The sequence below is a fragment of the Lutjanus erythropterus genome, chromosome 13 (genome assembly GCF_056507025.1).
Source record: "Lutjanus erythropterus isolate fLutEry1 chromosome 13, fLutEry1.hap2, whole genome shotgun sequence".
NCBI lineage: Eukaryota > Metazoa > Chordata > Actinopteri > Lutjaniformes > Lutjanidae > Lutjanus > Lutjanus erythropterus.
In genome coordinates this window covers 1,439,129-1,463,356 of record NC_139329.1, presented here as the reverse complement: position 1 = coordinate 1,463,356, position 24,228 = coordinate 1,439,129, and the positions used below count along the sequence as shown (strand labels likewise).

The 24,228-nt window shown below is 38.2% G+C and overlaps 2 protein-coding genes across 3 annotated transcripts; one reads left to right on the top strand and one right to left on the bottom strand.

Annotated features, from left to right (window-relative positions):
* The first annotated feature begins 640 nt into the window (after positions 1–640).
* On the top strand, positions 641–9,214 carry tmem170a (transmembrane protein 170A). Of its 2 annotated transcripts, XM_084734420.1 has the most exons (4): positions 641–908; positions 2,982–3,152; positions 3,823–3,837; positions 8,750–9,214. In XM_084734420.1, exons 1-4 carry the CDS (start codon positions 794–796, stop codon positions 8,785–8,787), a joined length of 339 nt encoding a protein of 112 aa, XP_084590546.1. In that variant the 5' UTR covers positions 641–793; the 3' UTR covers positions 8,788–9,214. The 2 variants fall into 2 exon arrangements, with proteins under 2 accessions (XP_084590546.1, XP_084590545.1); XM_084734419.1 differs by lacking the exon at positions 8,750–9,214 and having other exon boundaries at positions 642–908; positions 3,823–4,402.
* A 7,019-nt stretch (positions 9,215–16,233) lies between these two features.
* On the bottom strand, positions 16,234–21,853 carry cox8b (cytochrome c oxidase subunit 8B). The gene is made up of 2 exons (XM_084734472.1): positions 21,577–21,853; positions 16,234–16,529 (listed from the first exon to the last, which is right to left on the bottom strand). Exons 1-2 carry the CDS (start codon positions 21,682–21,684, stop codon positions 16,434–16,436), a joined length of 204 nt encoding a protein of 67 aa, XP_084590598.1. The 5' UTR covers positions 21,685–21,853; the 3' UTR covers positions 16,234–16,433.
* Between the last annotated feature and the right edge of the window lie 2,375 nt (positions 21,854–24,228).

The window sequence follows — 24,228 nt, the reverse complement described above, 5'->3', positions numbered from 1 at the left end:
GGGACGGGATTGGGGACATGTGGAAACTCAGTTTACACTATCTGGAAATAAAAAAGATGTTGAAAAAAACCAAAAACCAAATGTGTTTTAATTTCCTGTAAGAAGTACAACAATTCCCTAATACTGATGTTTATTTGCATGAAATTGTTAACCCCGTAAGCCTACTGAGTTTTGCAAAAAGATGTTCCAAAGATTTGGGTGAACTATTCAATCCAAAGACAATTTGGATCTTTAGATATATATAAATGCAAATGATTAGCCTATGAGTGAGTGAAAGAAACATTTGTAGTTGTAAACTTGAAATTAAAAATACTAAGAGGGGAGATTTGCACTGAGGTTGTTAATGACCTCTCTTGTTCCACTTTGTCCCCGTCTGTGTGCCTTGTTGAGACCACATTTTTCCCTGGGCAAGGCCTCTCAGGCAACGTATAAATCCACTTCTCCATTAATCCTTCAATGACGGAAGTTTCTAACTAGACCACTGGCATTAATATGTATTGTCCATGTTCTGGTGCATTGATCTGTGGTATTATGAGCAACTTATTTATTGTCCAATTGGGGTATAAAAATATTCGTGCGGCATCAATTATTCCTGACAGTCTAAAGTCGGGGCGAATATATCTGTGAATGACGTCAAAACAAGTTGTGTTGACAGCTAGCCCAGCAGCTAGCTTGATGCTAACTTGTCTTGCGTCAAGCTCGAGTCTTGGCAAATCCCCTATCGCCTCTCTCATGGTTTTCCACGTCTACTGCCCATCTGTCCTTCATGCGGTGTCTAGTATCTGTGTGAGACATGCACGATAGGTATAGTGAGATAGGTTTTGTTCAGCAGATCCTCGGATTGAATTTAGTGCCGAGGAAAAATGGCACACACCGAGGGAACGACACGTCTCTCAGCGACTTCTCAGGTGGGCTGATGTTGGCTAGCTGTTAGCTACACACACTGCTGTGCTTCACTGCTAAAATACTGGGCACAGATGTTCTTTAGAAGGTGAATATCACACCAAGTTTCCCTTTTAACGAACGTGGGAAACGTAAATGTGTCCATTCCTGTGAACATGTAACGTTATCCCTGTAAGTTAGCTGTTAGCATCGTTTTGGTGAATTTAGCAGTTAGCTAACTTCCGGCTTTATCTCAGCTGTTGTATTTGTTGTTGTTGTTGTCTGATTTGTTCCAGCCGATTTTTAATAAAATCTGTGGTGTTTATTTCTGAGTGCGTAAATTGAATTAAGCATGTCAAACGTAGTTCTATTACATTATCATTATAACTATTATAGTAGGGTTATTTTGCATTGTTCTTGGCTGTGTTTTTGTGTGGGAACTTTCCTGATTAAGTTACTGCAGGAAAACTGAAGGGAGAGTTTTATTTGGATCTCTTAAATCCATTGGCTAATCGCTCAATAGTTTAAATTTTAAAGAATTTAAAAACAATTAAGCATACAATAATTAAGATGTGCTTGCATATATACAGACATTCATCCAAAAGAAATATCCATTCATATGAAATACCAATACTCAACAAACTTGTTGACAACACGATACTGTGATGATAATAACATTTAAAACTGAAAATCTTGCAATCAGCAATCCAATTGCCGCACTGCTCGAGTGAGTTTTCGTAATAAATTCCATAATTTAACAGTTCTGAAAATGAAAGTCCGCCTTCCCATTTCAGTTTTTAGTTTTGATATTATATAATGATTTTTGTTTTATCTCTTATTCTTATGTTAACTTGATGTTTTTCACATACTAATAACAATTTGTCCTTAATACTAACTAGCTTTTGAAACTTTTGAATCTTTGAAATTAGTGCAATAGAATATTGTATCACATGCTTTTCTATTGTGGGCCATCCCAGCACAATATGAAGTTCACTGTGTGAACTGCTGTATGTATTCTTTTCTATAATAGGTGAATGGGCAACAAGTTAATTTGATTTAGTAGGCTAACCCTCTGTCTAAACTCTCCTTCACAGAATGTAGGACTGAGTAGTAGCTTGTAGTCATGTCAGTGACAGAGATTGACATGATTTACAGTCAGGGTGACGCTACACCTCCTACACATGTTTTGGTTAGCTATGTAAGATACAACTGCATGAAAGTGTGCTGCAGAAAACTGCTTTTCTGAAGCTTGCAAGTGTATACTGGCTTTGTAAAGGGATTAGCAGCCAGTTCACTTATTAGAGGGGCAGTTCACCCAAAAACAACAATACACATTTTTCCCATCTAGATAATTTTGGTGTGAGTTGCAGAGTTTGGAGATATCAGCCAAATATCTTATATGCTGGAACCAGATGGCACTTGGCTTTTGGTGCTCAAAGCGCCAAAAAAATATACAGACCTTGTGAGCAGTTTCATGTAGGGACTATTTTCATTCAACTGAACTACACCTGTCAACTGCATCACTGTGCAGAAGTGTGCATTTACTCATGAAGGAGAGGTTCTTGCTTAGGATGGTACTGTGTGAATTGGTTAAAAAAGAAAAGAAATTGTGATTAGTTTGACTGAAATTGGACTGCAATATGCGATACAATCAGTGGAAATGATCAGTTTTGCATTACAAATTTCAAGTTCACAAATAAAAAATGAAATTGCGATGATGTGATATTTATTGTGGTCTGTACCAAACAAACATGTTTTCTTTCATCGGGACAACAAGATTGTTAGGACAGGTCATCTCTGCAGCACTACAGATCCTCATTATAATATTGTTTTCTCACACATTTTTCCTTTTTCAAAAGTTTGTGATTTGGATATTGCACTTGGCCATATTGCGATTAATTGTGCAGCGCTAATGTAAACATTAATGGCCTTCTCCTCAGCTGAGCTGTAGCCTCTTGTCCATCTGTGCAGTGAAATATGGCTGGCAGGTGTAGTTTAGTGCAAAGAAAATAGGTCCTAATATCCTGTGGAACTGTTTATGATGTGTACTGTGACTGGCATGAAGTCATGTGTGACTGAATGATTGTGTGTTTGTCCAGAGATGTGGTATGGAGTGTTTCTGTGGGCAGCGGTCTCCTCTCTGGTCTTCCACCTGCCTGCAGCTCTGCTCTCCCTCGCCACACTGCGCCAGCACAAGATGGCCCGATTCATGCCCATCGCCATCCTCCTCATGGGCATCGTGGGGCCAGTTTGTGGGGGAGTCCTCACCAGTAAGTCTTCTGCCTGTGTCATGTTTCAATCCATCTAGTACTTTACTTTATTTGTCTAAATGACCTAGTGCAATAAGACAAGCTAGAGCTTAATTCACTTAGAGCTTTCTGTGCATAAGAAGCTCTTTTTACATAGTTAAACTAAATGTAGGAATATAGAAGCCTAAGACAGTGTTTTCCATGTGACAAATGACAAATCAATATGACCCAGTTCACAATAGGCCTTATCAACAAATCTTGGGGGCAAATAAAATCTTGTGTGACCCACCTGTGAATCCCGACCTTGTCTTTGGGAATGACTGGCCTAAGCTGTGCAGTGTTGGTAAAGTATGTATTTGGCACATTGAAATGACAGGTAGAGCCTCTAAATTTCCACACACAAGCCATATCATTAAATTTCTCAAGGTCCTGTTCACAATTATGAAGCTGATCAGCTTAAATTATTGGTATAAATGAAGTTAAACTTGGACAGTACGTGACATGATCTTCTGACTCTTTGAGACTTATTGCTCAGGCCTCAGCTTTTCTTAGAAAATAGTAGGGGGGTAGTAATTTTGTACTTGAAAAGTGTTAGGCAAAGTCTTGAGGTTAATAATTACTAGTTTAAAAACCCGTCTTGGGACATCAGGTCAGAGGTAATAATTAACTTGTGTTGTTCTCTTTCTCTAAGGTGCAGCCATAGCAGGTGTCTACAAGGCAGCAGGGAAGAGGATGATCTCTTTAGAGGCTCTCGTCTTTGGTGTTGGACAGTCGTTTTGTGTCCTTGTCATCTCCTTCCTCAGGGTACTTGCCACCCTTTAGCAGTACTGAGGCCTGCCGGCCCTGATGCTGCCTGTCTGACACCAGTTGCACCTTCTTGTGATGGGACCTGAGATTAATATGGTACACAAGACCAGGTTTACTAGTGTAAACCAGTCAGGCCCGGGACATGATGTCATTTCCTCCTGATGGACCAGGACCAGAGCGGATGTTATTTAACTGTCAAAGAAAGAGCAGTGTGTAAGCTGGTGGTGTGTGTTATGCAGCAGGGAGCCTTGTAGGACAGCATGATGCTGCGTTCACATCACTGCACTACATGCAGTATGAACAGTTTATTTAAAAACACTGTTAACCCTGCAGTGTGTCCTAACCTTGTTCCACCTTAAAGGGATAGTTCACCCAAACTTGAAAATTCAGTCATTATCTACTCACTCTTGTGTTTATAAAGGTCTTCTTTTCTTAGTCTGCAAATCACTGCTGAAGTTTCACAGGAAAACAGTGTTGCAGAATCTCCCAAACAGTGGAAGTGAATGGTGACCAATTTTCATAAAAACATAAAAAAACATAAAATGCCTCCATACTGCTTATCTGGCATAATCCAAGTATCCTAATGTCCCAACATGCCGTTTGCACACCGTCACAACCCACCCACCCAGTTCAGACGTTGTGCATGTGAACGTGGCTACAGTGAAGATTCAGGCTAAGAACATAAGTGTAAATAAATTTTCCTAGTCAACTTGTCATGTTGGGGCTTTAGGAGAATTGGATTACACCAGACAAGCAGTGTGGATGCATTTTATGTTGTTTTTTTTTACGTTCCAAACATTTTTGGGAGATTCTGAAGCACTTTTCCTGTGAAAGTTAAGCAGTGTTTTGTGGACTAAAAAAACTTAACCCGACCTTCAGTCGGCATGAGGGTGAATATATAATGACTGAATTTTCAACTTTATGGGTGAATTATCCCTTTAAAACATTTATCCACTAAGTGTGCAGCTCTGCCTGTATGATGTGAAGGCAGCAGGAGGCTGTCCTCCCCTGTTACCAGGGGTTACAGGTTAGCAGCAGGATGACACTAACCTTTCTCAGGGGCTGTGTGTGTCTCTTTCACTCTTTCATCAGTCTGACAGCAGTTTGACTCCATGCAGTGACAGGAGGATGATGGGTATATGCAAGATTCTGGCTTTTTCCCTTGAGGCCTTAATTTCTATTTTCTAACTTCCAAAGTGGTGTTTTATCTTCAGGGCTGTCTTTCTTTAACTCCCCGTCTGTCTCTTGCTGCTCCTTTTGTTCTTCCTCATGTGTTTTTGTTCCAATTAATTTAAGTGTGACTGCCTGTGTGTTTGCTAATTCCAAATTGGTTTGCAGAACCTACAGCGTGTCCCCTCTTAGCTTCCTCAGCTGATTTCTTTTTAGACAAGCAAACAGGTGGAGAGGGTTTTATAGGTGAACTTTTAGTTTAGTCCTGATCACAGCCCTGCAAACGCAGCTTAGAGAATGTCTTAACAGTTTGCTGTTGGTGTGTCTGTGAACAGATGAGAGGTTTGAACAGGGGACACCAGGATGGTCAGATTACTGAACAAACCCAAACATGAGAGGAACTTTACATGTCTTCTTTTCTCTCTTTGAATGCTGGTGTGTTTTACATTTGTGTTATTGTGTGACAGTGAACTGATTTGTATATATTCTAAATTATTTCCAGGTCTTTGTAGCTTTTCAATCTTTATGACCAAATATAAATTGTTGTTCTATTTTTCTGCACTAAATGTGCATATTTCAAGAGAAGTGCACTCAAGTGTAGTTTTTATGGGCTCCACCAATTCCCACAGTCTTCATTGACTGCTTTTAGTTGCTTTTAGTGGCTGAGAGGTGCTTTTCAATTAGTATTGTATGTGTAACTTGCATATACACACATAGGTAAACCCTACATATGATGATTTAATTTCTTTAAAAAATAATAACACTAATATGGAGCTTGCAAGTAACGCTGTTTGCTGTTTCTGTATTAGCAACTACTTAGTAATGATTTCCAACTTGCTGCTGACAGCACTACCAGAGATGTATTAAATGTTGACAGGTGTCAGGACAGGAGCCACTTTGCTGTGATTTGGTTTTGATTTGATTTTCATGTCTTCATCTTGACGAAAAGCTGCTTCTGTGAACACTGTATAAGATCATTTACACAAATCAACAGAATTATTTCAGCATCAATTAGACAAACTTCGCCCCATAACTTAAATATAATCTCTGTCAGCATATCAAGTGACTTATTAAAGATCACTTCAGCGTCCGTCTGTAGGACATAATTAGGTCAAATTCAGGAGCCACCTTAAAGGGACAGCTCAGTTGATTTGCATTGTAGTTATATGAGGTACTTCTCCACAGTCAGTGTATTACCTACAGTAGATGGAGATTGACATGCCTCCAGTTTGGAGAAGCAGCAGGAGTACTGGTGTAGGAAGCTAAGCAATGTACTGCTGTGGACAGGGTCAGCAGCAACACAGATTTTAGACACCTAAAAAAATCTACCAAGCAGGCTTTTCTGATGGGGAAGCAGCTGTAATATAAGTCAAATATTGCTCTCTGCAAAGCCACCAAACTTTTGCTGGAATTGCAGTTGCTGTTCTACAGCTGCCTGGACCTGTTAGTTTGTTTGTGTTATTGTGTGACTTTGGTATTTTCAAGTGTTAGGGGGATTCACCAAAGTCACTGAATAACACAAACACACTGATGCAGTGGTAGACCAGCAAAGGAGTCTGTTTGGTTTGAAAAGAGTGATACTTGTCTCATATAACAGTGGTTTCCTGTAAGAAAAGTCCTGCTGACCCTGTCCACAGCAGTATATTGCTTACCTTCCTACTCCAGTACTCCTGCTCCGTCTCCTAACTGGGGGCATGTTTACCTCCATCTACTGTAGATTTACTACCTTTTAGCCATGCAGTCGTGCAATCAGCAGATTTGCAGATTTTTCTCATAATCCCCTCAAAGAATTTGTTTAATCCTCAAACCAAAGATGGCTTTAATTCTTCATGTGGGCCCTCTACTTCAGTAGCTTCACGTCAGCTCTGTTACACCTGAAAGATTATTCTCAAAACATGCATGTAAATATGCAACTAATCAAACTGAAGTTAAAATGAAGACTTCTTGTTTGGCTTAAGTTTAGTTCTGGGAGTTAAAATCATCAGTTGACTCTGATGATAACATGCTCAGATTGTAAGGACAAGACCACAGAAGATCAGCACTCATGGGACCAACAATGGGACAGGAATCAGTTACCTGAAGACTGCAGAGACCAGCAGCAGAGGATATTTTTTGCTTTTGTCTTCTTGAAGACAAATTTTAACCTGCTGGAGCCTCACAATGAGATTTCCTGTCGCACCAAACCACTAATTCCAACTCATTTAATGGAACATTTGAGTTTCATTTTCTTTTCATCTGTGAACAGCTCAGTGTGTCACATCGTACTGTACACAAGTATGTCAGACAGTGCACTCGTTTGAGGGGAGATACTGTACGTGAAAGTCTACATTTTCCTTCCCACACAGACTTGGTGATAAATCAAAGCACCTCATTGAAACGTCCGGCTGATGCAGAAACAAACAAGCCTCGTTTGAACAGAAGTCTTGTCGAGCCCTTGGCCTTGCTTTTATGCTGTACATTTTTGGAGAATGTTTATTTTTTTATGGTTGTGTAATTTAGCTCTTTGAGCCTGTGTGTGCTCTCTGGTTCTGTTACAGCAGCACATAAACAGCTCATATTTAACATTTATGTGTATAAATATTCTTGGAGCTACTTATAACCCTGATTCCAAACAGCTGGGATTCTGTGAGAAACAAATAAAATAGAATGTGTAATTTGGTAATTCTTGACTGAATTGACTGTTCAAAGACAATTTATCTAATGTTTTACCTCATCAACTTCATTGATTTTTGTAAATAGATACTCATTCTGAATTTGATGCCTGCAGCATGTTTCAAACAAGTTGATGCAGGAGCAGCAAGAGACAGAAAGCTGTGAAATGCTCAAAAAAACATTCCACAGGTGAAGTGGTAACAGGTGACAGCATCATGATTGATTATGAAAGTGGTGTCCTCGAAAGGTTCAGACGATCACAAGCATGGACGAGGTGAGGTTCACTGCTTTGTGAAACACCTAATTGTATAAAGGAATCACTACATGGGCTCGGGGACACTTCGTAAAACTGCTGTCTGTAAACAGTCTGATTGCAAATGACTGCATTCTGTTTTATTTACCTTTCACACAGTGTGGTAACTTTTTTTGGAATCAGGCTTCTGAATCAGAAGTCACAAAAATGTAAAGTCAAAAGACTGAAAGAGGATTAAGTAACACTAATCAAAGTAGCTGCACAAAACTCAGTTGGTTCATATCAGGCCTTTTTCCATTGAGAAAATAAGGAAAAAGAAAACTTTGAAATGTTAAAAAACTAATCAAAAGTCAGACTTATGAGATATCAAATCCCATTTTTTTTTGCCAACTAAGAAAAGCTATCTGATTTCATTGTAGACATGCCAGATGTATTAATGTAAGTTCTCTCTGATTGAGCACACTAAGGAGCACTGGCAAAGTAAATGTACAATAAAATCACAATTGTTGAGGTAATGCTGAGGATCTGCTGTAATAGAACCATTTATTTCTTTCCACATGGTTTGGTCCACATTCCTGGACTAATTTTGTTCCATTTTTACCTGATTCAAAAGGTTTTCAGAGTTGATTTTATTAGAGTAAATTAAGTGCCAATGGTTAATATTTTCATGGAATAAACCTGTTTCAACTATAATGATGTGTTGTGCTTTATCCTCATGTGTTTCATCCACCTCTAGAGGCGACCAGTGGAAGCTGCAGCACCAACAGCATTTAAACCCATCATGCTGTTGTTTAGAAATGTAAGTGATCGTGAATGAAATGTCCACAACAGACAGCTGATGATGCATTTTAGTAATTAATACCATTAGTTGTAACTAAATATGCCCCAATATAGCTGATAAAAAATGTGACAATGTATAGAGAGCTGTTTGTAAGAAGGCTCAGATAAGGTTAACAAGTGATAGATTTTGTCTTAGTAAAGTACGAGAAAGATTTTACATCAGATGTAACTAGTGGATATCTTAATGTTCTTGTGGATAAAAAAGGGACTGGTTACCATTTTTCTCTGGTTGAATTTAAACAAAAAAAATGTAATTTGAACATTTTATTGGATGAAATGGACAAATAATCAGGATACAGATGTTCTGTGTTTCAAAGGCAGCAAGATGGAGAAAAACCTGTAGCTGGAAAATATTACAATAACTTTTGAGTTGAGCAGGAATTTATGGCATTTCTAGAGTTTCTTGATTGTGTAGTATGCTCTTTTAAATGTATTATGTGATCAGTTTCAGAGTCACATGTTAACTTCTGGTTAATGTGATTAGTTACACCTGTAAATATCAAGGTTGGCACCTGCAGACCACTGAACCAACTTTTATCAAAACATCCTGTTACAAAGTGATAAACTATCCAGTCATGTTGGGATTCAACTTGAGTCATTATGAAATGACAGCACTCATCTGGAAATAGAACAGAAGTTGCTTAAATTATGTTTTACAAAGTTGTAACAAGGTTTGACCTCTGGCTGTGGCCGCCTCCTCCTCCTCCTCCTCCTCCTCCTCCTCCTCCTCCTCCTCCTCCTCCTCCTCTTCTTCCTCCTCCTCCTCACCCATGCCTCCTCCAACATGGCTCATGGCTGGTTTCCTGCTGTTGAAGGTACAAAGCAGATTTATTAGTGTACAATACAAATCCCATGGTGCTCCACTGTGTTACTCTCCTGCCAAGAGAACTGAACTTGCTCTGCTGATTGGCCGATGGTCTGGTTAGTACCTTACCTCTATCAGCTCTGGTTGTGTGCCCCCCTGTGGCTGCTGTGGGTATTGTAGCCTCTAAACTTAACAGTTTATTCCAGTATACTGGTCCAGCACACTAAGTGGATGATAAATAAAAATTCACATCATTTTTGTTTGGTCACAATTTTCTATTATGTGAACTTTAGCTTTAGTGAATTTTAGCTGCCTGTAGTTTTTCGTACAGGTTTTGTTAGTTAATAGTTAAGAGCACTAAATAATAAAATACTAAAAGACAGGATATGTCTAGAAATTATAAAAAAAAAGAACCAAAGAGTGGGATATTAAAAGGAAAACACCCCAGGGAATAAACAATACATAAATTAGTTACTAATAATAGTAAATAGATCGAATAAAAGTTCCAACTAGTAAAAGTGCCAAGCAGAAAAATGTAGATGAACAAATAAACACACAATAAATAAATAGATAAAGTTCAATTAAAAGCCAGACTAAAGGGGGTGGGTCTTCAGTTTGCCTTAAAAATATCATATTGCCCTTGAGTGATGTTTACAGAACAAATATTGCACAAAACAGATTATAGTTTGGACCAATAAATAATACAGTTACTCTCTGTGAAGTACAGTCAGTATCCAGAGAAATGTGTGTAAGTGTTTCAATATTTGTGGTTGAGGTCCAGTTCAGCAGTGGTGAAAGAGTACTGAAAGTCTGTACACAAGTCCTGTTACACTGCTAAAATATTAGTCAGTTACAAGTAAAAGTACTGGTGATAGAAATATACTGAAGTAAATGTGCAAAGTATTTGTCTAAAAAGCTACTGAGAGTATTAGTTAGTCATTAGAGGTTTCTGTTTCTCTCCAGATCTTCAGTCTGAGTTACTCCCAGCTGTTCTGCTCACTGCTCACAGTCACATCTGCAAACTAAGGCTGCCAATTTTCTACATTTTCCTTAACATCATCATCAATCATCAATAATTTCTAAAATACAAGACACGTTCTTTTTTGTTTTCCCACATTTTCAATTCTTTTAATTTTTCAAGCCAGACAAAACAATGTCAAATGAGGTGCAGTTACTGCCATGACTATTGATTAAATATCCATGAATATATTTTGAGTTGGTTAAATTCTTAATGGCAATTAATCGACTAATGATTAATCACTAACATCCTTCCTCCAAACCTGTGCTGCCACAGTATTTTTATTTTTCATTCATATGTTCTGGTTTTCATTGGCCTGTTTGTGATCAGATCACCTGATTGGCTACTAAAATGCAGATGAAAGGTTTGGATATTAATTCAACTTATACTCAGTACTCTACTATGATTTTAAAAGTAACTAAGTGGATTACATATTGTGATGCATACTTTGTTAGAGTTTGGGCTTTGTCTCTCTCTTTCCTTGTGTTTCCTGTTTTCCTAGCGTGTCATGTTTGTCTCTGTCTGTGTTGCTGGGTGTGACTCTTGGTTCCCTCCTCCTGCTCATCTATCTGATCCTCTGCAGCTGCTCTCCTGCTCACCAGCACCCAATCCACTAATCAAGACACTGCAGTATATAACCCCGGCTCAGACTTCCAGACTGCCAGATCGTTCAGTCTCCTATGTGGTACAGACATCTAGGCTCTAGTCTGCTGAAGATTTTGTCAGTGTGTTTTTTGGATGTTTTTCTTGGACCTCAGTAACTCCTACTACAACTATACCTCCAAGCCAGCTCTGCCAGAACACCAGTTTCCTACCAGCCTCATCTCAGACTTCAGCCTCCAGCTCCATTGCCTGCCCTGCTCAGCCCTCTGCAGCCAAACCTTCGGTCCACCATTAAGAGAGTACATAATAAACTGTCTAAACCTCTCTCTGTCTCCAGGCTGTGCTTGTTTTTGGGTCCTAATATTGAATGGTTACAACATACTTCAGTACAAGTAAAAGTGCAGACTTGAAAATCTACTCATAAAAATACAAGTACCCAAAAAACTACTTAATTACAGTGATTTGAGTATTTGTAATTACTTACTTCTACCCCTGCAGTTCAGTTACAGTAGTGGTGCTGGTGTTAGGATGTTCTGACAGCACTGGGACACTAACTGTTTTTCATTACAGTACAGTAGCAGGAGGGGGTCAGCAGAGGTTTTTCTGTTATCAGCAGCTGCACAAAGGTCCTGCAGACTGTTGGCTGCTGGTTAATCAGTACATGACACTGTGTGTGTGTGTGTGTGTGTGTGTGTGTGTGTGTGTGTGTGTGTGTGAGAGTGAGTGAGTGAGTGAGTGAGTGAGTGTGAGACAAAGGTTACTGCAGGCTTGCATTTATGATTGAACTTTTTATGTATTTAAGAACTGTGCCTTGAAAAAACAAAATGTGGATGTGTTTCTCTGGCCCCGCCCTCCCTCCCGTGATATGTTGGAGAAGTGAACACACACCAGCCTCTAAAACCAACAACACAGTCCAGCCACACCTGGCTCCAGGTGCCTCCAACGACCATCGTTAGAACAGAATGGAACACTAACGAGTGAGACCCCCCCCAACGACTGTCGTTGGCTCACGGGGGTTTCACCCCACTCAACCCAAACGACTGTCGTTAGGCCTCACAATAGGGAGTGAAACCATTCTTGGTCTGGAGGCGGCCTCTCTTAGAGGATAAATAATTGAATTCCAACTACTGTTCATCAGACTAGAGCAATCTAGTCTGATGAACATGAACTGATGAAGCCTGCTCGGATGAGAGGCGAAACGTCTTCCAAGACAATTCTACCAGTCCAGTTGCGATCGATTTAATGCCCTAAGATAACTATGACCTGGATGAATGAGAATATTCACAGGCATGTCTTAAACATGTTCTGTTTAAATGTACTGATGACCAAATGAGAAATATAATTCCCCAAATTAGGAGCCCTCTTATTTATTTATTTATTTATTTATTTATTTATTTATTTATTTCTTTATTTATTTTTAACACAGTACATCACACATCCCTCAAAAGATGCCCTTTTTTCACCCCTGAAATGATCAGTGTGTGCTTACAGATCCACACACACTCTCTCTCACATGCACGCACACATGCACACACACCTGCCGGCCCCCCGCACACACACATGTACGCACACACACATGTGCACACACACACACACATACACAAAAACACACACAAACACAAAAATCACTCTTAATAATATAATGTAATCTAATGGCAAAAATACAAGAATTTCATGCATCGGCCTACAATGGGAAAACAGTTGAATCTGGTGGAATATGGTAAAAATTTCAAATATCACTACTTTTCTTCAAAATGAAATGCTGACATTACAGAATGTATGGTTTTATACTGTAATGGCAGTGAGATTAAAAAATGTGTTTATAATGGAAGTCAATGAGCCATTTTTGGCCATGAAGGTGTCCAGAGGGAGTATCTGACACTACATAAAAAATACTAATGCAATCAAATCAATTTTGTTGATAATCTTTGACACATCCAAGTCTCTAATCACCACCAAAGTCCCATCCCCCTACTATTTATTATATGGAAAATAATTAATTTTTGTGATTTTTTGGTAAAAAATCATCAGTAATTCAAATAATTAAACTGGCATTTAAAGGGTTAAAATCCTGAAAATGATTGAATGTTTGGTAGTTTTGAGCAAGTCTTAAGTTGTTTATGTGATTTATGAAAAAAAAAAAAAGCAGAAAAAATACTGATGTATGATGATTTAATAGCAGTTTTTCTGTGCATGGCCATTTTTGCCACGAAGGTGTCCAGAGGATGCAAAATGTGTCACGGGAGTATGAATGACATGTAAGAGTAAAAGACACTGGATTTCAAAAATTTTACACAAAAGAAAAGTTCTTACAAAAAATCATGCCACGAGCTGTAACACAGCCAAAATGATCACCAAATGAAAAAAAAAAGTTGAGAAAAATGTACAAAAATGCCCGAGGAGGGCATTATAAAATATATAAAATTTTAAGACAAGTAAATGTGTTTTCATCAATCTTTATGCATCATTGAAAAATACTGAAATATAAAGAAAAATAGGGGATTTCATGATTTTCTCTGCTCCAGGGAAAATTTAGACAGAAAAGGTCAATTGTGTTCATACACATAAAATATAATATGTTGTTTTATCTGACAGATATTCAGTTCTAACCAGTAAATCATCTCAAATAATGTTTGTAAATAAATATCACATTTAATCACTAAAATAAAGCTGTATTGACATCTTGTTATGTTAAGGACACATTTTTAATGGTAAATGTTAATCATGTAACCTTTAACAATAAACTACTGTTTACATTCACTGGATTACATTGTGCTCTCACACCTACCTAAAACTGCTGCAGAAATCACATTTTTTGTTAATTTTGCAGCTAAACAGCAGCTTGTGGTGTCTGCTGTGTTAGCTTTGACTCCTCACATCTAATATCCATGAATTCAGCAGAAATATGAAGTTATTTTTAAAATGTAGTTCAAAATACTCAGTTAATAAGCTGTTTGGTGAGGACACAAGAAGAAATATGACTTTTACCTCTGTTTTTTCTTGGTCTTAAAGGTCACCTGGTGTGGACTGTCCTGTACGTCAGCTCTGTGCTCACCTGTTAGCTTCTGTTTCCACAGGAAGTAGATTTGTTTGGATTTCAAAACAAAAGTTACCTGTGGAACTTTTTCAGTGTCTCAGTAAGGACACACAAGTGTGGAACAAGTGCATTTAGATTTTAAAAAAACATATAAATGAGTAAACAAAATATGATTGTTGCATCAATTTCCAAATATTATTATTATTATTTCATGTATCTTAACATTGAGACCACAGGTGTGGGACATGAACAAAAGTGTTGTTTGGAGCCATAAAGTGCTTCATAATCATGTTATTCAGTCATAATCTTTTGTTAAGAAGTGTAAAAATATTTTAACATAAATACAACATTTTACTGCTGGGACTAAAAAGTCCCAGTTGTTGGAGAAACATCCTTATAGAGAGTTTTATACAGCCTTATAAATGCTTTAGAATATCTTATACATGTGTTCATAATGCATTATAGACATGACCTTCACAGAAAGTGTTGCCAAAATATTTTCTATGGAGATGTTTTAGTATAAAAAAGAAAATATATTAGTTCAACATTGTTAGTTATGACATTTTAGTTTAGTTTAGTTTAAGTTTTCAGGTCATAGTGGTGTTTGACACTGAGTCAGTGGAGTGGACACACCCACGGTGTTTCAGAGCAGAGAAAAGTGATCTTTTTTTTCATTATTTTGAGGCCTAATTTTATGTACTTAGTGATTTTCTTAATCATCCAAAATTGTCAGGCTGGTTAATGTTTCTGTGGTGTGACAAAGAACACACATTTATTGTTGCTTTACACGATCATTAACGACAGAATTTATGAGCTTCAGTATTTTCTCACATGTAGCAGTCTGTTTGCATCACTTCTCCCTGACTGCAGCTCACCCATCACATCCATACGACCTTTATTAGATCCTGCTTTCACTCCTCATATCCAATGCTTAACACACAATGTAATCTGTAATCTTCACTGTAAGTGAGCACTGAATAGTTCCTCCACCATCAGCTGTATACATTACAGTTGTATATTAGATCATTGGTTATGGCAGGAAACACAACAAAAGAACAAGAAAAAGTTATACAGAGGAGAGATACGAAGTGACAATATGCAGCTTAGTGGATTAAACTTTAAGTCTGTGTTGTGTCTGGACAGTATCAACTACCTGGATTAGCAGCGTGACCTGCAGATGAACCTCTGAGATCCAAATGCACATTTGAATAATGTGAGCGGGTGGCTGTTTATCACAGGGAATCTCATCTCATCACTAGCATATCTACTAAAGTCCCAACATGCCAATTTGACCAAAGAAATGTGATCTACACCATGTTTTCATCCTGAATCTTCACTGTAGATCCTCAGCTTGGAGCCACATTGATGTGCACATGCACACTGTCTGAACTGGGTGTGTGTGGTGTGATGGTGTACAAATGGCATCTCAGGACTTTAGGAGACTTGAATTACACCAGATGAGCAGTATGGAGGCTTTTCTTTTTTTTCATCTGGAAACTGGTCACCATTCACTTCCATTGTTTGGGAGATTCTGCAACACTGTTTTCTTGTGAAACTCTAGCAGTGTTATGTGGACTAACAAAATAATTCTGACCTTCAATCAGCATGAGGGTGAGTAGAAAATGACTGAATTTTCATTTTTGGGTGAACTATCCCTTTACTTTTTTGTGATGGTGATCCTAGACTTCCACTGTATATTTTTAACATATTATTCCTTTAGTGTGGTAACAATTAGTTGATTGATCCATCAGTTGATTGACAGGAAATTAATCCCCAACAATTCTGACATTCATTTAATCCTCTCATGAAGGTGTGTGTCTGCTTCTCCACTGTGAGAATCTGCTGCTGTTCTCTGTTTTATATCTTTGGGTTTTGGATTGTGAAATCAGTCGAATCAAGACATCTGAAGACGCCAACTTGGACTCTGAGAAACTGAACATGTATTTATTGGTAAGAGGCTGACAGATGCACACGTGTACATTATCAGAGGTAAGAGGTGCACAAAACATCTGGTCTCATCAGCTGAAGAAGGACGGAGTAGAGTGAGACAGCTGGAGGGACTGTGTGCCGACTGGTCTGCGCCTTCATCTGGACCGGAATGATACCCTGATCTTCCTCTACTCCCTCTTCTTGTAGTCCTCCAGGTGAGCCAGGATCCAGCCGGAGGGACCAAGGATGGTCACAAACATAGCTGTCATAGCTATGGCCTGCTCCTGAGGGACACACACAGAGACAGACACAAAGATGGTTGAATTCAAATGTCAATTACTTTGATGTAGAGAAATCTGTACGAACACAAACCTGACAAACATGAGCAAATACTACTGCTCTGTCATGCAGTACTTTGTGTATACTCTGGTTCAGTATAGTAGTTGTCTTGTGTCCATATTTGGCCACATTAAGCAGAAGGTTGCTGTTTCTTTGGCAGAAAACAACAAAAATAATTCTGTAGTCTGTCTGGACTCAATCCAAAAACAACACTCAGCTGTTTTAAACTCTACTGCTTATCTGTTTTCAGGACTCCAGCATTCTTCAAGTAATTCTGAGGACAAGAAACAACTTCAGCATACATACGATATAATACATTCAACCTGACCCTGTACTTTGTATAAGTGGAGTTCTGTCAAGATTAATTAACACAATGGACCTCAAGAACATTTTCATATTCTTATCTTAAATTTCTATTACTTTTGTTCATACACTGAGCTTGTATGAACACACCACGTCAGATTCAACCAACGCTCTTAACTTCAGATACCTGTGTAAATGATCCACCTCTGTGTATCTGAGTGCATCAGACTTGTAAATTAGCATAATTAATGCCCCAATAATACCATATAAGGCTGCACTCTCTGCTCCATATGTCAGTAAGTGTCCACTCATGAAAATGGCATCAAAGAGAAAAAAGAAGAACTTTACAAGTTCAGAGTTTGACGTCCTGCTTTCAGAGATCCATAAAGGAAAATCTGTGATTTTAACAGTGTCAGCAGTGGAATTAAAAGACCTGCTGAAGCAAAGAAATGGGAAAAGTGAGTGCTGTTAATGTTGTGTTACCTGAGGGTCAGACTGTCACTGAAATAAAGAGGAAACGTCTTGATATGAAAATGACTTCAGAGAAAAAAAAAGACACACCACAGCAAGGTGATCACTGACTGTGGTGGAAGGAGGGGACAGTTTTCCTCATGGGGACAGAGGACAGAGTGAGGATGTTGCATGAGGACGAACAGCAACTTCATAAACCTGCATTTGCAGATATACAGCCAACACGACTGACAGGTAGTAATACTACATAATTAAATTAATGATTAGAGGCTTTGTAAGTACATTTACACTTAGATTTTCATTTGAAATGTAGTCAAACAAGATCATATTGACGAAAAAGATTGAGATGCTCTGAATACATTTACTTATTATAGTATTTAATGTGTAAATGCATGTGTCAAAATAAGATACAGTGATGAGGAAATGGCAGTAGCAATGTTCATTAATGCACAAATGAACTCTCCAAAGACTTATTAATAAGACCTGTTGTGAACTGGATCATGGCGGTTTGTCATTTTTAAAAAAGCATGTCCCCAGAAAAAAGCTTGGGAAACACTGCTGTACAGAGTAGTGATATTAATTTGTATATGATGTAGGATCAAGGTTTATATATATATATATATCCCTCAATATTTTGGTATTTATATGGGTTTAGAGACATACTGTCATCTCTGAGGATATGTCATATATCATGAGTGTCTATTAAGGTGTATAGGTTTTGATTTTGTATTTTTGGTTTGTTAAAGCCTGTTGATTTATTTATTTCAAACATTAAAAAAAAACAAAAAACAAATATGTAAAAAAAAATAGAAACAAACAATAAATTGTGAACAGATTTACAGTGAAAAACATTGACATCTAGACTAATCTATCAATAATCAATCTATTACACAAATCCACACTCCTCACCACCCATCAACCCCACATTTACACCACTACAATTCTTAATACCTGATCAGCATCACCCCATATATATATATAAAATGCCAAATTATTGCAAATTATTGCAAAAATAAACTTTTTAGACTGTCTGATATCTTGATTTCTTCACTCAGAACGTTCCACAAAATCTGTCAGTGTGACTGGGTGTCTCCTAATTTATGTAATGTTTTGTTAAATTAAAAAAACAAAAGAAAAAGAAAGAACTTCAGCAGACAGCTTGTGTCTGTTTCAGCAAACAGTGCAGGTATCCTGATGAAATCAGCAAACTCATAACTAAGCATTTGTCTGGATATTTTCACAGTTCTGTCCTGATAATGAGACTAAATATAAACTATCAGAGCTGTAGCGTGGCCATGGACTGCTGTGGTTAGAGTTCTAAATGGAAAATAAACTGTCAAATATAGAGACATCTGTCAGCAGGAGGGACAGCCTCATGTGCTTTGGGCTTACATGGCGTCTGTGGAGCAGTTGGCCACCAGTGGCGCTGTGGAGCAGTGTTCAGATGAGCTGCTCACTGTCTGGTTTGTACCTCACAACACATCAAACATCAACTCTGCAAATGTTTAATGAGGAAGGAAACATGTTCACCATATTTGTTAGAACCCCAGGACACACACAGTGTGTTCTCCTGGCAAACTCTGAAGAGACACTTTTTTGCTTGACCAGAAAACTTCACAGGGGCTGTCCTGAACACAACGCTTCAGTGAGAATGACTTCAACAATGAGAGACGTGGACAGGAGGGGAGACATCAGACACCGTCTCTCTCAAAGTCTCGCAAGTCAACCTGATGAGTGAGTGAGGGTTGAGCAGTTGTGAGTGTGCAGGAAGGGGTGAGCTCTGGGCTTGTGGGACCACATTTGTCAACACGGATGTGAACGTGCCTGGTTTACATGCTGCCTTCAAATGACACGTCAGCTCGTGGAACTTTCAGGAAGTTTGCACTTACAAGGTTTTGAACGCCACAAGAGTGGGGCGTTCATATGAACTCTTGTAGTGAACACAGTAAAACACAGAGGAGCTCCAATTCACACTCTATCAGTATTTTGTCTCCTCTTTGGTGCAGCTTCCTCTCTTCAGAAAAAACAAACAAAAATGCAGCATTCAAATACTGATTTGGACATAGACTACTAAGACAATGGTAGAAGCTTAAATGGTTTGTCTGCCCTACTTTCTACAAAACTTTTTTTATTTCAACAAAATTAAATATAGTCTTCCATTCATCAAGCTTATACTAACTTCCTGAAAAATCGGAAATCAGATCAAAGAGTATCAAATAAAGGAATGAGTTTCTTAAGTAATGCTCAGTATCTGGACAAGAAATTTAAAAAATCTTAAAAAATTAATTAAAATTAAAAAATTAATTTAATTAAAAATAAAATAAAATTCCAACCAATCAATTAAATGGGAATCACACTAAAATCTCATCCTACAACTTTGTATCCTTGTAATAACACTCTTTTCTTATATAGAACCTCCTCTGTGAACACAGTTACAGAGAGTTTCACAAAGTGTTGACATTTCACAACACCAACACTCAGTCCCTCCAGGATTTCACATGCCTTTCTTTGGGATTGTTGCTGAGTAAAATGTATGATTCTAAAAAATTGCAATTAATACTCTTTTAGGTGTTTCTTACAATGAAATTGCAGGACCAAATGAAAATTGCAAAGTAAAGTTGGCTTTTTTGTTTGTTTTGTTTCTGTATAATTCATTAAAAGATTGAAGGCAACTTGTTCCAGGGAGAACGAAACCGCACTCCTTTCTGAGTGTTCTAACTAACCTCACCAAAAAGGCTCAGACTTACAAAAATTTTAAAAATCTGCTTTAGTTGTAAATAAAGAAGTGCACCAGGGGGTATTCCTGAAAAGAAGCAGAATATTTTGGAGCTCAAACTCAGTCAAAACAGCACAAAACTATAAAATAAAAGTGCACAGAGTGCTGATAAATAATAACAATGATAAATGATGTGGTTTTTTTCGGTGCATGTGACAAAATTGAAAAAATACAGATGGAAAAAAATGGTGAATTATAAAACAAAACACTGAGTAGGTTCATTGAAATGTACATGTATGATGTAAGCGTGGGGGGCTGCTGTGATTGGTGGAATAGAACGGAATGGAAGCAAAGATGATTGGTTAAATTTTGGTGGGAAAGTTGCAGAATATAAACAAAACTGCAAGGTTGCACAGAATTCATGGGGATTGGTTGAATTTGTGTTAACCGGTGTGATCGCAGCATCACAACTTCCTGGAGTGACTGAATAAAAAACCCACAAAGTAAAAACACATTTAATATATGAAAATATGTCAAAAAGAATGCATTGATAATATCACAGCTGACCTGTAATTGCACGCAGAGGACACATGTAGCAATAACTGATTTTAAAAATCTGAGACGGTGTACCTAAGAAATGTTACAACTGGCCCCAGGCTCCCCTAGTCCTTATACTTCAGTATATGAGTTGATTCTGTAGTTTGATTATTAATGGTGGTAAAGATGAATAAAAATGCTCACTGTTTTATTTATTAAGTCATTTTCAAGTATTCCCTCTTTCACATACAGCATATTACTGGAAGTGACTGAATATTAATCATCCTTGTGGCTGATGTGTCACAATGAGCAGAAACATGTCAGTTCTTTAATCAAATCATTTCTTACAGAGAGAGTTCTTCCTGCTGTCTGACCGCTGTGCAACAAGGTCACTGACTTGGCACCTGATCAACAGGGAGGGCAGCATGTTTACACAGCGACACACACATATGAAACTCACATTGTTACACTTTTACTAACCTACTATAATCAACTTCAAATGATGGAAACATACACAAAACTGACAGTAGGCTATTTGAACATTTCGGGGTATTCTCGTCTACAGGTTGTTATCTGTGTCGGAGTTGATATGATGAGGTGTGTACGTGTTGGAATTAGGCGGAATAATGGCGAGATACTGACGCACTTATCGCAAGTGTTAAAAATAAAAGTGGCCTATATGCGCCATGCCTAGAAATGAGCGTGACGCACAGAAAAATGAAATGGTACTCAATATTAAATACAAATTTTAAAGAAATATTCCAGAAGGAGAGAAGCGAGGAGAGATAAAGTTTGACGCAGTTCAGTGAAAGTCATCCTGCAGACTCATGGTCACATCAAGACGCGGAACAATTAAAACCTCCCAGCTCTAACGGCCCGGCGCAGAGTCTCCGCGTCCCCCTGCGAGCTGACACCTGCTGCGGTCAGTACAGTGGACATGGACATGGACATGGACATGGACTCACCCCTGCAGTGATATTGTGTTTGGCAGGTTTGGACGTCACATTAGCCACAGGGACCAGATGAGTCCTCAGCGCGCTCCTGAACAGCCTGGAGACGGCGGGCAGAGACATAGCGACGGCTCAGAGCTGCAGGCCCGGAGGACAGGAGGACAGGATAGGACAAAGAAAACACAACTGGCAGGAAACCGTTGGACACGGATACTACTGCTGAGCGCACTTTCAGTTTTTATCTACGTGCCAGGCAATGCACCGTGTGCGCGCTCATGTGTGCGTATCCGTGCGTGCGCGCGAGCGTGTGTGTGTGTGTGAGAGAAAGGGAGGGGAGAGGATGTAAGTTCAGCCCCCAGGCAGCCTCGGAATGTAATTGGCCGTCTCACCCCCGGGTATCTGACACCGTGACCGATGAGCGTGTCCTCACTTTACCCCTCTGTCCTCCAGTAACACGTCTGGTCTGCAGTGAAAGCAGTGCAGTGTTTAACGTTTCATATTAAACATATGTCAGCATAAACATAATTAAAGAAATATATAGTGTGAAAATTAAGAAAATTATGTCAACTCAAAAAACAGTTTAACCACATATACATACTAATTATTAATGCAACCGTAAAAACCAGTTATTCAGTAGATGAACATTCCAAAGGCTGGGTCGTGACCCACAGGTGGGTTACAGGAAATTTTATTTATTTATTTACAGCAAATAAATAAAAGATTGTGGAAGAAATTCTGCAAAATTTAATATTTATACCTGCAGTACATGTAAAATGAAGTATTTAAAGTGTGTGTATTATTTTACTTCCACCAAAGTGTACTTACTTTGTCTCATTTAAGAAGTGGGCTAAAATATCCTGCACTTTACAAATGAAAAAGTTGAGAAAACTCAAAAGTTCAAGGCAACTTACTACAACAGATTTTTGAGTTTTGAACCTAAATCAAGATCTGTAAGTTTTAAAAAATGTTTGATTGAGATAATTTACATGAAATTAAATTGAATAATGGTTCATATTCTAGCACTTTCACTTAAAAGCATTTAATTTACAAGCACTTAAATATTGACAAATCAGGTTCGCAGCATATGTGAACATTTCTGGAAATACATTTTTTGAGCTTATAAACTTCAAAGATTCATGTTTATTTAAAGAAGAAAAGTAAATGATCCAACTAAATATTATTTAGTTTATTACAAAACTTAAGAGTTTGATTCAAAACTCAAACTTCATGTTACCTCATTAAAATAAGTTGCTTTTAAATTTTGATAACTTTTTTTTTTTACTGTTTTCTTAATGAGAGGAGATAAAAACATGATATGACCTGTTAACTCAGCCTAAATGCATTTATTTTTCACTTATAAAGTATTTAATGTGTGTATATGCATAACATAAGGTGATGTGGAATTGGCAGAACAAATGAACTCTCCCAAGATTTATTGTGAAATGAGTCTTGATAGTTTGTCATCAAAAAGTGGGTCTCCACAAGAAAAGTTTGGGAAACACTGGCCCAGTGTTGTATATGATATTTTCATTTTAACCATATCCCCAACCCCTAACCTCACCCACTAGTGGAAATAGTGCATTGTTTTAAAATAATAAGTTGAGACAACTCAAAATTTCAAGACACATTACTATAACTTATTCTTAAAGGGCTAGTTCACCCAAAAATTAAAATTAAGTTATTATCTACTTACCCTCATGCTGACTGAAGGTCAGGGTTGATTAGGCGTAGTTTCACAGGAAAATAGCATTGCAGAATCTCTAAAACAACTGAAGTGAATCATGACCAGTTTTCAAACATAAACCATACTCTGCTCTGGTGTAGATCTTTAGGTTGGAGCCACATTCATGTGTGTGTCCACACTATCTGAACTGGGTGTCATGGTTTAGGTTTTTCGTAGTCACTTCTTGTTTTATTCCGGTGTGTCTTCCCTTGTGTATGTTTGTTGTTTTTACTTCCTGTCTTTGCCTGCTTTCCCGCTCCTTTTGGTCACTGATTATTTTCACCTGTCCTTCACTGTCCTCACCTGTGTCTTGTTATCCACCCTCTCCCTGGTGTATTTAACCCTGTGTCTTTTTCTCCTTAGTTGTTGGTTCATTCTCGTTCATTTTGGCTTTTCCTAGTGTGTTCTTTGAATTCAGTTTGCTCGTAATTTTTTTTTTTCCCCTGCCCGGACTGAGGACTCACCCTGCATTACATTTGTGTCAGCTTTTGTTGGTTCTTTTGTTTATTAAATATCATTTAAACTGTTCCCCTCTGTCTGCGTCGTCTGCATTTTGGGTCCTCCCCCTTGTTGGACTGTAACACTGGGTGTGTGTGGTGTGATGGTGTGTTGGGGCTTTAGGACACTTGGATTCCATCAGACGAGCCGTATGATTTCAAGAAAAATAATGTTGAAATTTCAACCCTGTGAAGCATTTTTCACTTGTCCTCTTGTTTCACTAGAGGACATGACACTGAATTGATTGTCAGCTGGTTTCACTGAGGCCAGAGTGGAATTTTGAGATTTGGAAAGTGTGGTCATGTGTTGTATATCATTCTGTGTAAAACTGTAATCCTGCTAAATAATCGCCATTTTCACTAAATGTAACTGTAATCTGATTACATCTTTTTTCTGTAACATCAGAATACCTTCCTTTGTATGCTGATTATATATAATCCCATCAC